This window comes from Micrasema longulum, unplaced genomic scaffold, assembly GCF_059751315.1.
Source record: "Micrasema longulum isolate JH-2025_06_02 unplaced genomic scaffold, ASM5975131v1 h1tg000861l, whole genome shotgun sequence".
NCBI classification, from domain to species: domain Eukaryota; kingdom Metazoa; phylum Arthropoda; class Insecta; order Trichoptera; family Brachycentridae; genus Micrasema; species Micrasema longulum.
The window spans coordinates 28,792-43,563 of NW_028278053.1; the positions used below are offsets into that span (position 1 = coordinate 28,792).

The 14,772-nt window shown below is 32.1% G+C and overlaps 1 protein-coding gene across 1 annotated transcript; it reads left to right on the forward strand.

Moving 5' to 3' along the window:
- Window positions 1-1,443: 1,443 nt before the first annotated feature.
- LOC148278553 (uncharacterized) lies at window positions 1,444-8,354 on the forward strand. Its single transcript, XM_088231212.1, has 3 exons — window positions 1,444-1,561; window positions 6,857-7,108; window positions 7,731-8,354. The coding sequence occupies exons 2-3, from the start codon at window positions 6,881-6,883 to the stop codon at window positions 7,842-7,844; spliced, it is 342 nt and encodes a 113-aa protein (XP_088087338.1). The 5' UTR covers window positions 1,444-1,561; window positions 6,857-6,880; the 3' UTR covers window positions 7,845-8,354.
- Window positions 8,355-14,772: the final 6,418 nt, after the last annotated feature.

The window sequence follows — 14,772 nt, forward strand, 5'->3', positions numbered from 1 at the left end:
ACTATCTGTATCTTACTTCGGTATGTTTTACCTACTTGTCATATCGACATCATATGATCGAAACAAGCCAATGGAATAACCGCAAACAATTAGTCCGCGTTCCTTACGTCATTAACATTTAAAATAGTTCTCATTTTTATTTTAAATAGGCTTCTGTAATTATAAGTGCTCACTTCAAAGCGAATATAAACTCCAATAAATCCCAGTTCAAGCAAAAAATGCTCGCTTGCATGACTTTTTTGAAACAATGCTCGCTTGCATGAAATTTTGCATGACTTTTGGAAATCACCTAGACGGTACACTTAACGATCGTCTGTATGTATCTACCGATCTGTACCGATCGACAACAAAGCCGGCTCCTATAATGTCTCGATACATACACTCGGAAAGATAGTAAAACACATGGAAAAAATATAATAACCGAATAAAATATAAAGTCCCTGATATAACGAGACTGACAAGTCTATCAATGTACTAAATAGATTTATAAGATTGCAGTCTTTCATTGTTGTGGCGTCGAGTAGACAGAATTATTTGGAAATTCTCCAATTGTCAGACTACACCGGCCCGGAAACGAGGATGGAGAAATTAATGTGGTTCATTTTCCTTTATCAATTTTAAAATTAAAAATTCTTACGGCGAATTAATCAAATTAACATACATCTTTGAATGCTGTAAAAATCCTATTGACTTTTTTGTATTTTATTTACCTATACTTAAATAATACCAATTAGTTTGCCTAAAACTGTTATAATTTTTCAAAAACAATTCATTATGTACCTACCTACTTTTACGTAGTATTTTAACTTTATTTATAAACATACATATAAAGCGTAATGTAATTATATACTTTAAAAAATATATTCATTAGATACATAATTATTAGAGCTACATATTGTTATAACATGAAATGGTTTTATTTATTTATTTATTGTTTTCACATTATCAAAAATGTTCAATAAAAAAATAATAAAACACCTAACAATAAACGAGTATTTATTTATTTTTTACATGTGAGAATATACAAAAAAGAATTCATTTACAGAGAGAAATAACAGAATATTCAGACAGTTTTAAACACTACTTATTTATGTTTATATTTAATTCACGTGTGCCTTTTTTATTTATATTATAAAACGCATAATAAAAGACCAAAAACATAGCAAAAATTATACATTTGTGGAGCACGTGACTCAATGTAGGTTTGGGCGAATGAGACAATCCATTTTACTTCTACCTAGGTCCATTTTAATTTTGTACCTGTCATGTAAAAGCCCTCCAGGTGTATATAATAATAAATAAATAAATGTGCGTGCTTACTCAAGCAAAAAATGTATGATAACTTGGTTCACCGACAGGCATAGGGTTACTAAACAATCGCTGTAAGTTTGATTATGATAGTGGGAGTTCACATTGAGTTATCCAAGCTCTATCACTTTATTCATACTTAGTAGATATTATGACTCAATAGCGTTAACACAGTGCACATAATGTCATATTTATCGTAAAGTGAAATATCAAATTACGGTTTTATTTATATCTCGGATTATCAATAAAAAATGTAAGTGAAACTTTGTGTTTTAAAAAAAAAAATTATAAACAATAGAAATTAAATCTCAGTATGTTGCCACAGAGAGGTACCATTTTTGAGAAGAAATTATGGAAGTCTAGGCATTTACAGGACTTATGACCTGTCACTGTAAAATCAAAACATTGTTGATTAAACTATAGTCCTTAAAATATTGCTTGATTAAAATGACAGCTGCCAAACTGATGTCAGATCACTGATCATGTACCGATCAAATCGATTTTATCAGTTTTTTCATGCAAACACAAAACTCTGTTTCCGAAAATTGATGTGTTTCAATCATTTACTAAAAAATAAGACATAAAATACTTTTTTTCATGAACAACAACAAATGAATTATTTTTTTTCAACAATGTTTGAGTATGTCCAAATGCTTACAGACGGGCTGGATTTCCTCCCTAGGGAGTTATTAATATTAAAATTTATTTCAACATAGAGGAAAAATATTCTTGAGAAGGGAATATGGAAGTCTAGGCATTTACAGAGCTTATGACTTGTCATTGGCTGGTTTGACTTTACACATTGTGCAACAGCTCTTTTACTTCACCAAAGTTAACAAATGGAAGAGTTGAGGAAATGTGGATATTCAAACATGGGCAGAATAATGAATAATACACAGTGTGTAAAGTGGCCACTTAAACCTGCCAATGACAGGTCATAAGCCCTGTAAATGCCTAGACTTCCATAATCCCTTCTCAAAAATGTTTTCCCTCTCTGTTGAAATAAACTTAAATATTTTTTATTCGATCGATTTACATTGATCCATCTCTAATATTTTTGCAAAATGACGTAACCTTGTAAAAACGTGGTTAATAATTAGGTTTTTAAAAAAATAGATTAGTTAGCTAATTTTTTAAAGTTATGTTGATTTATATGTCAAGCATTGTATAAAAAAAATTAACATGCCAGATGTCGAATCACTCCTTAGGCATCACTAAAAAGTTGTGTCATCACTTTCGCTGACAACTGTCATTCTAATCAAGCTATATTTTAAGGACTATAACTGGTAAAAGAAGTATAATAATTTAAAAATTGTTTTCAGGCGTTGCCTAGTTAGTGTAATGGTTTAACCGGATGAATTACACATTTTACATCACAAAAGTCCACAGATAAAAGAGTTATGGAAATGTGGATGTTTGAAAGTAGGCAAAATGGTGAATGTTACGCAGTGTGTAAAGTGGCTCCTTAAATCAGCCAATAACAGGTCATAAGGCGTGTAAATGCCTAGATTTCTGTATTTTCTTCTAAAATATATGTCCCTCTATTGCAACAAATTTAGATCTTCATAACTCCAGGAAATCCAGCCTGTCTGCAAACATTTGGAGATACTCAAAATATTGTTGAATCAAAAATAAATGAATAAATATTTAAGTTTGAAAAATAGGACATACATCCAGTTAAAGTTTTTCGCAAATATTTTTTTTTTTAAAAAATTTAAATATCAAATTTATACAAAAAAATTATAATATCCATATAGTACCAAACAAATAACAAATAAAAGTTCATCGGCGCTTTGAAATAAAAATAAAAATAAAAATAACAGGAATATATAATAATAGAACTCGTTACTTTTTTATTGGTTGTTATAACATCTTTATATTTTGTTTCCTGATAACGATCTGGATATTTGGCAACTCAGATGACTGGAGTTCGGATAAGCGGAGTTTTATTGTATTTACAAAAAACAATTGACCTAATTAAAAGCAAAGATTTTTTACAAATCTTTTTTGTCTTGATATGGTTGATATGAAATATTTATTTAAAATGGTGAATTCACACTAGAATATTTCATAGTCCCTAGACTGGTACCTGAAGCATAAGATTGATCATCTTACCTTCATATTTAAAAATGATCAAGATACGCTGCGATTGGTGTACCAATGCAGTTTCCTATGCACCATAAGTTGCGGAAGGGAAATGATGATGATGATAAAATATAGTTCCATCCGTGTCCAGGCGGATGAAGAATACAGTTATGTGTGTGAAATAGAACCTGAATCCCCGAAGAGCATTTTCGACTCTTTGGGTCCTCTCATCAAGCGGGGATAAGTCAGCTTCATAGGGAAGTTGTTGGACAATTCTTAAGGTCCCGGGTTCGATTACTTTTTTTTTTTTTTAATATTGCGCAATATTATACTGTACTAAAACGTACGACTATACTAGCTGTGATTGGAGTGCCAATGTAGTACCCTATACACCACTGTGTGAGCATACGAAAATGATTATGATAATAAAATATACTGTACTGCTGATATGGTAATGTAAACGTGCGGCCGAAGAACACAGGTCTGAGTTTAAAATAGAACCAAAATTCTGCACGAGTGTTTTTAACTTGATGGCTAACCTCGGGGAAATCGAGTGAAGATAAACCCACCTCGTAGTATAGTTGTTGACGCATTCGCCTAAAATGCGTGTGGTCCCGTAATCAATTCTTGGCAGGGTCGACATGAAATATTTATTTATAAGCTGTTTTTTCACTGCAATATTTCATAACAATATGGTAAATTTCACCGAATACGTCACAACCAATATGGATGACAGAACGCAAGTTGATGTCATATTCTTCTTCATCTGTACGTGTTATATCAGTTCACGTGTCGTTGACGATCACTTGGGAGAAAGCTTCCCTATCCCGAGCAGTTCAAAACAGCTGCTCCACAGTTCTAATCATGGTCCAAACACGGATGTTTCGAATCCAGGAAAGCTGTTTTCTTCCGACCCCTCTACGTCCCTCGATCTTCCCCTTCATAACAAGCTGAAGTGCGGCATATTTATCACCTCTCAACCCATGGACAAAATATGAAATCTTACGGAGCTTAACAGTGGTAAATAGTTCTCTATTAGTATTGGCTCTACGTAATACTTCATTGTTGGTTATCATATCGGTCCAAGATATTCTTGACATTCTACGGTGGATCCACATTCCAAATGCTTCAAGGCGGCTTGTAATATTAACTTTAAGAGTCCACGCCTCTACACCGTACAGTGAGACAGACCATGTATTGTCTCTGTCATTTGACTATTCGTTGTCTCAGCTTAAGGTTTATAGTATCGTCACAAAGATGTTTAATTTTGTTAAATCCTGTTCGGGCTGCTTCTATTCGGCATTTTATCTCAATGTCGGGATCTAGATTTTCAATGATGATATTGCCTAAGTACTTGAACTGTTTCACTCTCTCAATATAGACACCTTTAAGTTGGAGATTTACATTTAGATGATTCTCTCGGCTAAAAACCATAAGTTTAGTTTTGTTTGCATTAATATGATGTCATGTACACAGATGATTCTAAAGCGTTTGAAAAGGTGGATCACCTCAATGAATTAAAATTCTTATTAATTTTTTTACATACGAGGAATGGTAAAATATTTCCGATGATTAGTTTTAATGTTACGACTTTAGAAAATATTAGACAGTCTATTTCGTATGGAGCGGCACGGTAAGCAAGTAAATTAATTAGTTCTGGGGAATCAAATTTGTCTGATCGAAGATATCTCTTCTGTGTATTAGTAAGTGAATCAAGGTTATGATTTTTTAAAGAAGCCATATAATTTGAAAAATATAAATAGAATTTTTATTCTAAATGATTCAGGATTTTTTTTGAGCACTATCAATTCTATAAATATTCAATTTATGAACTGGGGACTAGATACAATTATGCAGCGTTTTTCACCACCTCATATTTTACGTTAACCTTTCTAGGAATCGAACCCGAGACCTCAAGCATGGTTAGCGAACACACTAACCACCTAACTATGAGGCAGAATCATCTACATCTACATCATCTAAAATTGATTTAATATTATTAATTATTACAAACAAAAAATTAATTTATAGGAAACCCTCGGCATTCAACACGGAAATTCTATATAAATTATTTTAAGTTCATACAGTAGACATTATTTAAAAAATAAATTCCTTTATACAAATTTATAAAGTAGAAAAAATAAAAGAATTTAAGATGGATAAGTCACTCAGATACCAAACTAATATTAAAACCCCTAAATTCCACACAAGTCACGGTCAAAACAGTTTTGTATTCAAAGGTTTTAAAAATTACAGTAATCTCCCCAATGAACTAAAAACTATTAATACTAATATATCAATAAATAAATTCAAAGTAAACTCAAATAAATTTTTTGAACAATAGTGTAAGAACTGCATTCAATTTTAATTAGTATGAATGTATTATTATTATTTTTGAAGTTTTTTTCCTCTCATGTACTCGTATATTCAAAATTATATAAATTCTAATAAATTAATAACTATAACAGTGTAAGTCACTCTCCACGCACGAAAGTTAGTATCTTTTTGGAGAGTTACAGTTATAATATTTACTTGATGTATAAAAGTAGATTTGAATAGAATAAAAAAAACATGTACCATTTATGAAATGAATAAATTAAAAATAATATTTTTAGTTGTGGACGCTCGAATTATTCTAGTTGGTAATATTCTTAGTAAATGTTATTAAATATTTGTATTAAACCACTTACCGACTTTTCTATATCTACCGGCTTCGAGATGTACCCATTTCTTCGTGAGGACACCAATTAATTAGATTTTTTATTGTGCCGATTTGCTGGCGAAATCAATTTTAATATTCCCCTTTGTTGCACTAGACATACTATGTAACTGATCAACGATAAATGCCACACCAGAGCAGCTCGGAATTCTCTATTAGGAAGAGCAATTAGTCATTTTTCCAAATTTGGGAATATGTACGATCTTGATTTATTTAACGACTCAGCTCTCCGCTACAAACGGAAGCTGAGTCTCATTTACAATAGTAATATTTAGCCTCTTTTAGCAATATTTAGCCTCTTTTAGCAATATTTAGCCTCGATTAATAACATAAGCCTCTTTTAATAATATTTAGCCTCTTCTTAAAAAAAAAAATGATATCAAACAAACATCAAACTTCACACAATTGGAGTCTTGCGTTAAACATATTCTTCTCACATTTTGTTGTCCTGTCAGAAATTGTATTATATATTGTGTTGTGTACGTAATTGGTGCTGTGTTAGATTTATGTTTTTTTTAAATAACACTGTAATTTTACCAATATAGCACGGTGTGCACAACAATATACTAGAATAAAACCCTCAATAAACCTTCACCATAGTTGTTACTCAAAAATATACAACCAACCCGACATGCATTTTAAAAGGCAACTCGTACATGTATGAACTGATTAGTGGTTAATAACATTTAGTAAGACCACTAAGTTAATACTTTAAATATTAATTATGTAATGTTATTATTTCAGTGAATATAAATACACAAAACCATCATGTCATCTTCCACCATCACCAGTTCGGTTATGGTTGTGATAATACTTGTAAATTGTTGCTCCTGCGCCCCTCGACCTCAACAAAGGAACTATGCCCACCCAGCGGTGATACGCAATGCTCAACTGGAAGAGCGGCTGACTCCACATATGAGGAATCGCTTCTACCAGGACGCTAGGACTTCGAGAGCCCTGGCAAGGCACAGCTGGTTCGGGGAGGGAGAGATGCCGGTAATTAGTATCTTAACAGACGAATCTCAGAGGTGGTATTCTAAACCACTCTCGTGGCCAGTTTTTCTCGTGTATTTTGTATGTAAATACACGAGATAATACGGCCACGAGAGCGTTTGGAATACCAGCTCAGAAGGGAATATTATGGAAGTTCGGGCATTTACGTAACTATACAGGATGTTGATTAAGCCCTGACACATCCGAAACCACGATGATCAGTAGAGCAAGAAGACATATTGGCACATTTTTTTTAGAACAAATAAAATTTAGAAAAATAAAATATCAAAAAAAGCAAATGGTTGCTTACTTCTGCAGGGGGGAAACGAGGAGGGGGGAGGAGGGATTCTGATGCTGCGCCGCGCTCCCCTCACTTCTCCCCTGCAGAAGTAAGCAACTTTTTTTTTTTTTAAACATTTATATATATTAAAATTTATTTGTTTTAATTTTTTTTTATAAATGCTAATATGAGTATTTAATTTTGCTGCTAGAAATACAAAATAAAAATACTGTTTTAAAAATATTTTTTTGATTTCACTGTTCATCGAGACTTGTTCTTAGGTGTACCTTTTTCTAAGATATTGATTTTCTATACAAAAAAAAACTTTATATCTTTATCTTTAAGGTTCAAACGAGAGAAGCTGAGAAAATTCCAAGAAGAGAGATTTATAATGTGCTCGTCCATGCTGGATTCTTGTCAAGACAGAGAAATCCTCCTGACTCCCTGAGGAGAATCTGAAGACGATGTTCCACCGAGGGTTCTGATATCAGCCATAATTATAAGACTACATTTACCTATCTGTATTTAACTATTAAGACTTGAGAATTAGCAACTAAATCGATTAATAATGCAGAATGTTATTGAACTAGACCAATGAGAAGTTAATATAAGGGTCCTTAATTATTGTATGTGGACAATTAAAGTCTTTATTGTAATCGGGGCCTGGAAACACTTATAATTTGTGATGTACCTATAGTTAAAACATTTAAGTTTATAAGTGAAACTTCTTGATGGAAGTTCATTGTAATTTATCATAGAAATAAAAGACAAGTGATACATTGATCCACAAATTTGGGATTTCCAGTGACTGGTTTCATCCCTTTCGCGACATCTTCGAGACTGGTATCTTTATTAAGGAATTCAATGTATTTATACATCCTTACCTCTGTTTTGTAACTTTAACTTAAAATTTATTGGTTTTATAAAATATGGATGTAATGCAAAAATAAACGTACCTATTATTATGAATTTCACCATAGATTATTTTCATGAATAAGAAATATACCTAATCATAACTACGTATTACAAAACGGACCTATGTAAGTTCTGAAGCTTGGATCAATAAAGGCCAATGTCATAAATCGTTATATTCATCATCATCATTATTCCCTTTCCGCACCTGATGGTGCATAGGGCACTGCATTGGTACACCAATCGCAGCGTATCTTGATCATTCTTGTTACATGAAGGGTCAACGGGTTATGAAATATTGTAGTGTGAAAACACCCTTTTAAATAAATATTTCATATCAACCATGTCGGGAATCGAACCCGAGACTTCTTGCATGGAAGGCTAATGCACTAACCATTACGCCACGAGGCCTATACAGGAGAGTAATTATTTAGTCATTTTATGGCGCTGTAATGAACTGTTTGGCGTCATTGATAACAAATATTAATACAAAACATTACAACATATGCATGTGTGTATAAAATAGTTGAATATACATTTTTGTAAATCAACATCGACCCTCTACAAAATGGTGGCAAGAACAATTGAACGTAGTTATGCAGAAAGCAGCCAGTAAACAGTTTCGGATGAGATATTGGTAAGGTCGATTCTATGTTCTGCTAAAAACAGCCAGACCGCTTTCATATAAAAAAACTGTATTAATCACCTCCGGAAAACGGTGTCGATCACAAAAACGGCATTTCTCAATTCGCAGAAAACGCCCACAAAACTAGAAAAATATTATGGTACTTTAAAAATCTTTTAAACGGGTCAAATACGCCAAAAGATTCTTGTTTGTAATATTTAAAAAAACTTATGTATTCATTGTTTATCGTTTGTTAAAGTCAAAAACATTCAAGATATTGTGTAGATTTTATGATTCACTTTTTTCACTAAATGGCTATTATCTCAGTTTCACTTTTCTATGGCTGGCTGCTTTCTGTATAACTATATTCAATTTGAAATCTGTCATTGGCCAGCTACAGAATTATGTGAATGATTTGATGGTACTGGTTGTAAATCATTTTGACAAAAATAACCGTTTTGTAAATGATAAAATATTATGTAATTCAAACGTATAGTATTTTAATTTATTCAGATTGATAATATTATGTTTTTTGTTTATTGTACAAAGAAAACTTCTAGACTGTTTTCGTTTTGGGAATCTCACAAGGCTCAGATTTGGGACGTATTTATTTCTAAAAAATATAAAAGCAGAACAATACTCTGGAAGTATTTATTGCTGAATTCACTGTTTTGTTTTGTTTAAGATGGTGAATTATGATTTAGATTTGGATGAAATAAAATATTGAGTATAAACTATTTGTAATTCATATCATTGTTTTACTTATGTGTGAATGATGAATTAAATCAATCGGATATCCATCGTGAAATCAAATTTGGTGGGTATGTTTCTGTTCACAGGACACATGGTTCTCAGCTTTTTAAACATCTACCATTCTGATATTTTTATTTCATATTTTAAAAAACAAAACCAATCAAAGGGAAACAAAAATACGAATATCGAATGGTTATTATAAAAACCACCAGAGAGATGGGTTATTGCAAAATATTATCAGATTGTCGTTAGGGTGTTCAAACCATAACTGATACTCGGTCGGTAAATCCATTAATTGTAGATATTCAGAGTAAAATCAAGCATCTAAAAATCAGAGGGATGATTATTCAAATATGCTGGATAAGAGGACATGCTGGTATCGTAGGAAATGTGAGAGCAGATGAACTAGCAAGAGCCGCAACTTGTAAAAGAACGGCACCTTTTTTCTCAGAATTTCCTCTTTACTTTGCTAAACGCTGTATAAAACAAAATACGCAGCAGCGTTGGGAGGTTCATTACCGCGCTTCTTCCACAGGTAAAATCACTAAAATGGTTTTCCCAACGCTGGCTGATGCAGCAAACTTCCGTCGTCATCACCAAGGTACTTTCAAAACGACCCAATTTTTTACCGGACACGGAGCTATGAGAAGTTACCAATATAGGTATAAATTAAGGAATGATGACTATTGTTCATGCGATGATATTTCTTCACAGAGTATCGAACATCTGTTATTTCAGTGCCCATTTTTCAGTTTACAACGCCACAATCTTGAAGCAGAATGCAGGAAAGATGGAATATCCTTAACAGATATATACACTGACGTTAAAAGTAGTTATCACGCGCCATTGTTCTTGAACTTTGCAACAATGGTGATTGGACTCATAAAGGTAATAAACCAAAATCAGTGATCGAACATCCCATTTCCAAGATAAACAAAAACGATTTTTTTCCGAGTACCTTAGCCTTGTACATGACACGTAAGGCTACTAAATACAGGGGTCCAAATATGTATATATTTTTTTTAAATAACTTAGGCAGGCAGTTGACCTCACCTATGAACCCTCCTCCTTTTGCATCCGGGCCTGGGACCGATAAAGTCAGAGTTAAAAATGGAGAATACAAATGGGTAATTAAATTTGATTTTTGTAATACACCTAAATGTATTTATAAAATAAAAATTTTAATTTAAAAAAAAATATTATAAGAATCTCAGTTCTAGACGAATGAAGTAAAACGTTTTTTTTAAGTTGTAATATTTATCATTAATGTGTAGTGTACTTACAATTCTTGATACTTATCAATAAAATTTATTCACAATAAGACAAAGTCAACACAATCTAAAACACTACAATAAACTAAACACTACAATGTTACCTGTACCGCGATTATGAACGCTATCTTCATCTGTAGGTATATATCGAGACGGTACCTACACTTAACTCTGTACTATCTTTATCTACATCGGAGCGTTCTACCGACTTGTCATCTCTACGCCATATGATTGAATCCAACCAATGGATGATCCCGAAAATTTAGTCCGCGTTCCTTACTCCATTAAAATTTGAAATAGTTCTCACTTATATTTTGAATAGGCTTCTGTGATAAAAAGCGCCCACTTCAAAGCGATTATAAGCTCCAATAAATCCAAATCCAAGCGGAAAATGCTCGCTTGAACATGATTTTTTATGACTTTTGACAATTAGCAAGACGGTATGCTTAACGGTCGTCTGTATTTATTTACCGAGCTATAACAAAGCCGACTCATTTGACGTCTCGATACGTACACTCAGGGAGATAGTAAAACAGATAGAAAAAATAAAATAACTAAATATATTTTTTAGAGTGGCAATATTTTGACACCTAGATGCTCGAATAAGTTAATAGTGCAAAATCTATTTATTTCTCTCTCGTATTTGTAATGGCTTTAAGAAAAAAAGTTCCAACCCCAGAACGAATAATAAACATTAAATACATTGTAATAAAAGGACGAATTGCTCGCTGGATTTTTTCGTCACTTTTAATGCCTTGATATGCATATCTAGGGGTACTCAATCAATCAGTACAAACCAATGTAGTTACATCTAAACTTGTAGGATCGGCAGTGTATCTTCGTAGTCGCTCCGGAAAATTTATCTTCAACCATGACGTCATAACGAAGTAATGTCTCTTTAGTGCGTAGATATGTGTACCGTGACGTACGCTACCCCTTGTTACGTATCTATGTACCTACCTAATACTTGAAGGTGAAGGGGCTGGTAGTGTATCTCCGTAATCGCTTGGTATTGAAGGTATGACGTCCTTAGCTTTCCATCATAATCGCGGCCCTGATTACCTAAGCTTGAAAATTTTAAATAAACATTCAAAAGTCATGACTATACTAACCACACGAGACGAAATATGAATTTACCTTATAAAAATCCAAACGTCAAATGTTCAACAAAAGCCAAAAGAATCTACTTTCTCTAAGTGATTTCTTATAATTTATAGCATTAATTTATATTTTCAGTACCTCAATACATTGGTTCTTTCATTATAAGGCTTACATTTCGTCGAACATTAATGGACTCGATCATAAACTGGATAAGAAAATCGAAATGTCATTTCATCAAATTTTGGATTTGCATCCGTTTGCATACGACGTACAGATTTTATTTTGACTTATGCCACATAAGAGTAAATCAATCCTCAAAATTAAAGGTAGGTACTGTTTTTACATGTAGGTCGTTCGATAATAATTCTAGAATCTTCTCTAACCTAAAACTTCGAAATTCCAGAGCTCTAAATTCGATTTGAATTCACCTAAGTTCCAATGCGCAGAATCGATAATTGCGACCGTAGCGCCACTGTCCGTCCGCCTTGTACTACCGCTGTACTGCAATTTGCCTGACAACTGGAGCTAGTTATGCATTAACCCAATATTATTAAACATTTTACCCGAATAAAAGTGAAATATTGATTTTTCCGCGTTCAGCGTGCGCAACTAACAACTACAAACTAACAAAACGTTAAAAAATTCCCTCCGAATAAGACCTTTCCTTTAAACACAGTACGCGATGTGTTATTATTTGACATTTGTAGTCATAAAACGTGATTCGATGTAATAATTCACCGGTATTACAGTGAAATAAAAAACATTAGTTTCAACTTTGAAGTTTTACGAACTATTGCGTTGTTATTATCGAATTTTCGTCAAAAAATACAAGTGCATCGGTTAATTGGATTGAAATGCTAGGTTGTGTTTTTTAAAGTGCCTCGTCAAAATGACATTTTATTATCACTATCATATGAAAAGAAACGTTTTGAAATAATGTTAGCTGGAAAAGTGTATTCTGAAGTGACAAATTGATGCGGATAATCAATACGAGTAAAGATTGCAAAAAACTTTTGAAAGTAAATTTTTTGCGGCAGGTATGTTGAAGATTATATAATTAAATATCAATAAACAAATTGAGACGTATTGCATAATAATGAGAATAAATTGAATTTGGAGTAATAAAGTTATTTTTTTATTTGAAAATTTACTTACGGATTATTACATTCATCTTACAAAAATAATATAAACATTTTTCATTCATACTCTGTTGTTCAAAATAATATTTATACATCTTTTTAAAAGTTTGTCTGAGTCTTTTGTTTAGTTTTGTCTGGTAGTTTATTGTATAATTTAAGTCCCTGGTTCATTAGTCTTGATTGTCCTGGTCTTGTTTTAGAAAGTTGTATATGGTATTTGTCTGATATTCTCGTATTATGTCCATGTTGACTACAATTTTTTACAAGTTTTAGTTCTTCGTCTACAATTACATTAGTGGCTAATTTATGGATAAATTTTAATGATCCTAGTTGAAAGAGTTCTTAATTAAAATCTAGTTGAAAGAGTTCTTCATTCATTTATGGTACTTAAAGCTTTAGTTAGTTCTAATGTGAAATTAGACTCATTTGAACCGAAAATAAAGTGTGTTCCTTGAAAAGTCCGTTAGAAATTTTTGTAATGATCACATAGTCCATAATGTAGATATTATATATACGGCATTTTTGACCTGCCCAAACTTCTATTTCGGCAGTAAATTGTAAATTTATTTAAGAGGTATTTATGATTAATAACCTTGGGAAGAATATTTCTATTTCTGAAAATATTGTAAATTAGCAATTTAATAAAAAATATATTTATTTTCTTGAGTTAAAAACTCAAAAGTCGACTGTATTTTGAGCGTGCCCAAATGTTCGTAGACGAATGCAATTTAAAACGTTTATAAACAATTATGGATTTTTTAACAATGATTTTTACGAATTTGTGACTACCCTTAATTAAATAATAATATACTGAAGGAAGTATTTGAAATTTTTTGGTACTTACCTCAGTATACATAATATATTTTAAACTATGCAAATTATTTATCTTGAATTTTTAATAAACTATGGGTCTCAAACTGACAATAAATCGACATCAAGTTTATAAAACTGCTATTTTCTTACTATAAATGTTTATTGAATCAAAAAAGTTTCATTTAAGAAATATAATATTTAAAACTTGGCAACCAAATAAACCAGCCAGAAGCCAGCTGTAAAACTAAAAAAAAAAATTTTCGTATTGTACTGACTACTAACATACGCAAAAAAAATAGAGACATACTTAGGGATATCAGTAATGAAAAAAATATCTCACCGCTTTTAATTTCAGTAGGCACGAGAGTAAATAAAAAGGCTTTCAGCAAAATGGTTAAAGGTTAACTAATTCGACATAGCTACCAATGAAATAATTCATTTTTTTTACCAACATAACACAAAGCTTTTTTTTGTCTAAAACAAGTCAAATTTTTAATGATAACAATAAAAATATATTGTATTTAGTAAATACCGACGTTGTCAGACTGGTCGGACAGTGGTAAAAATTATTAATAAAACTAAATACATTATTTTAATTATTACACGGTCACGTAGAACAAATGGACGGCGAAAAAATGGTAAAACAAGTATATATGGCGAAAATGAACAGTAACGTGAGACGAGGACGACCAAGAAAGACGTGGCATGATCAGATAAATCAAAATCTTAAGTCTAGTCATGTCGAAAGCAGACAGAACCGAAGGGCATGTATG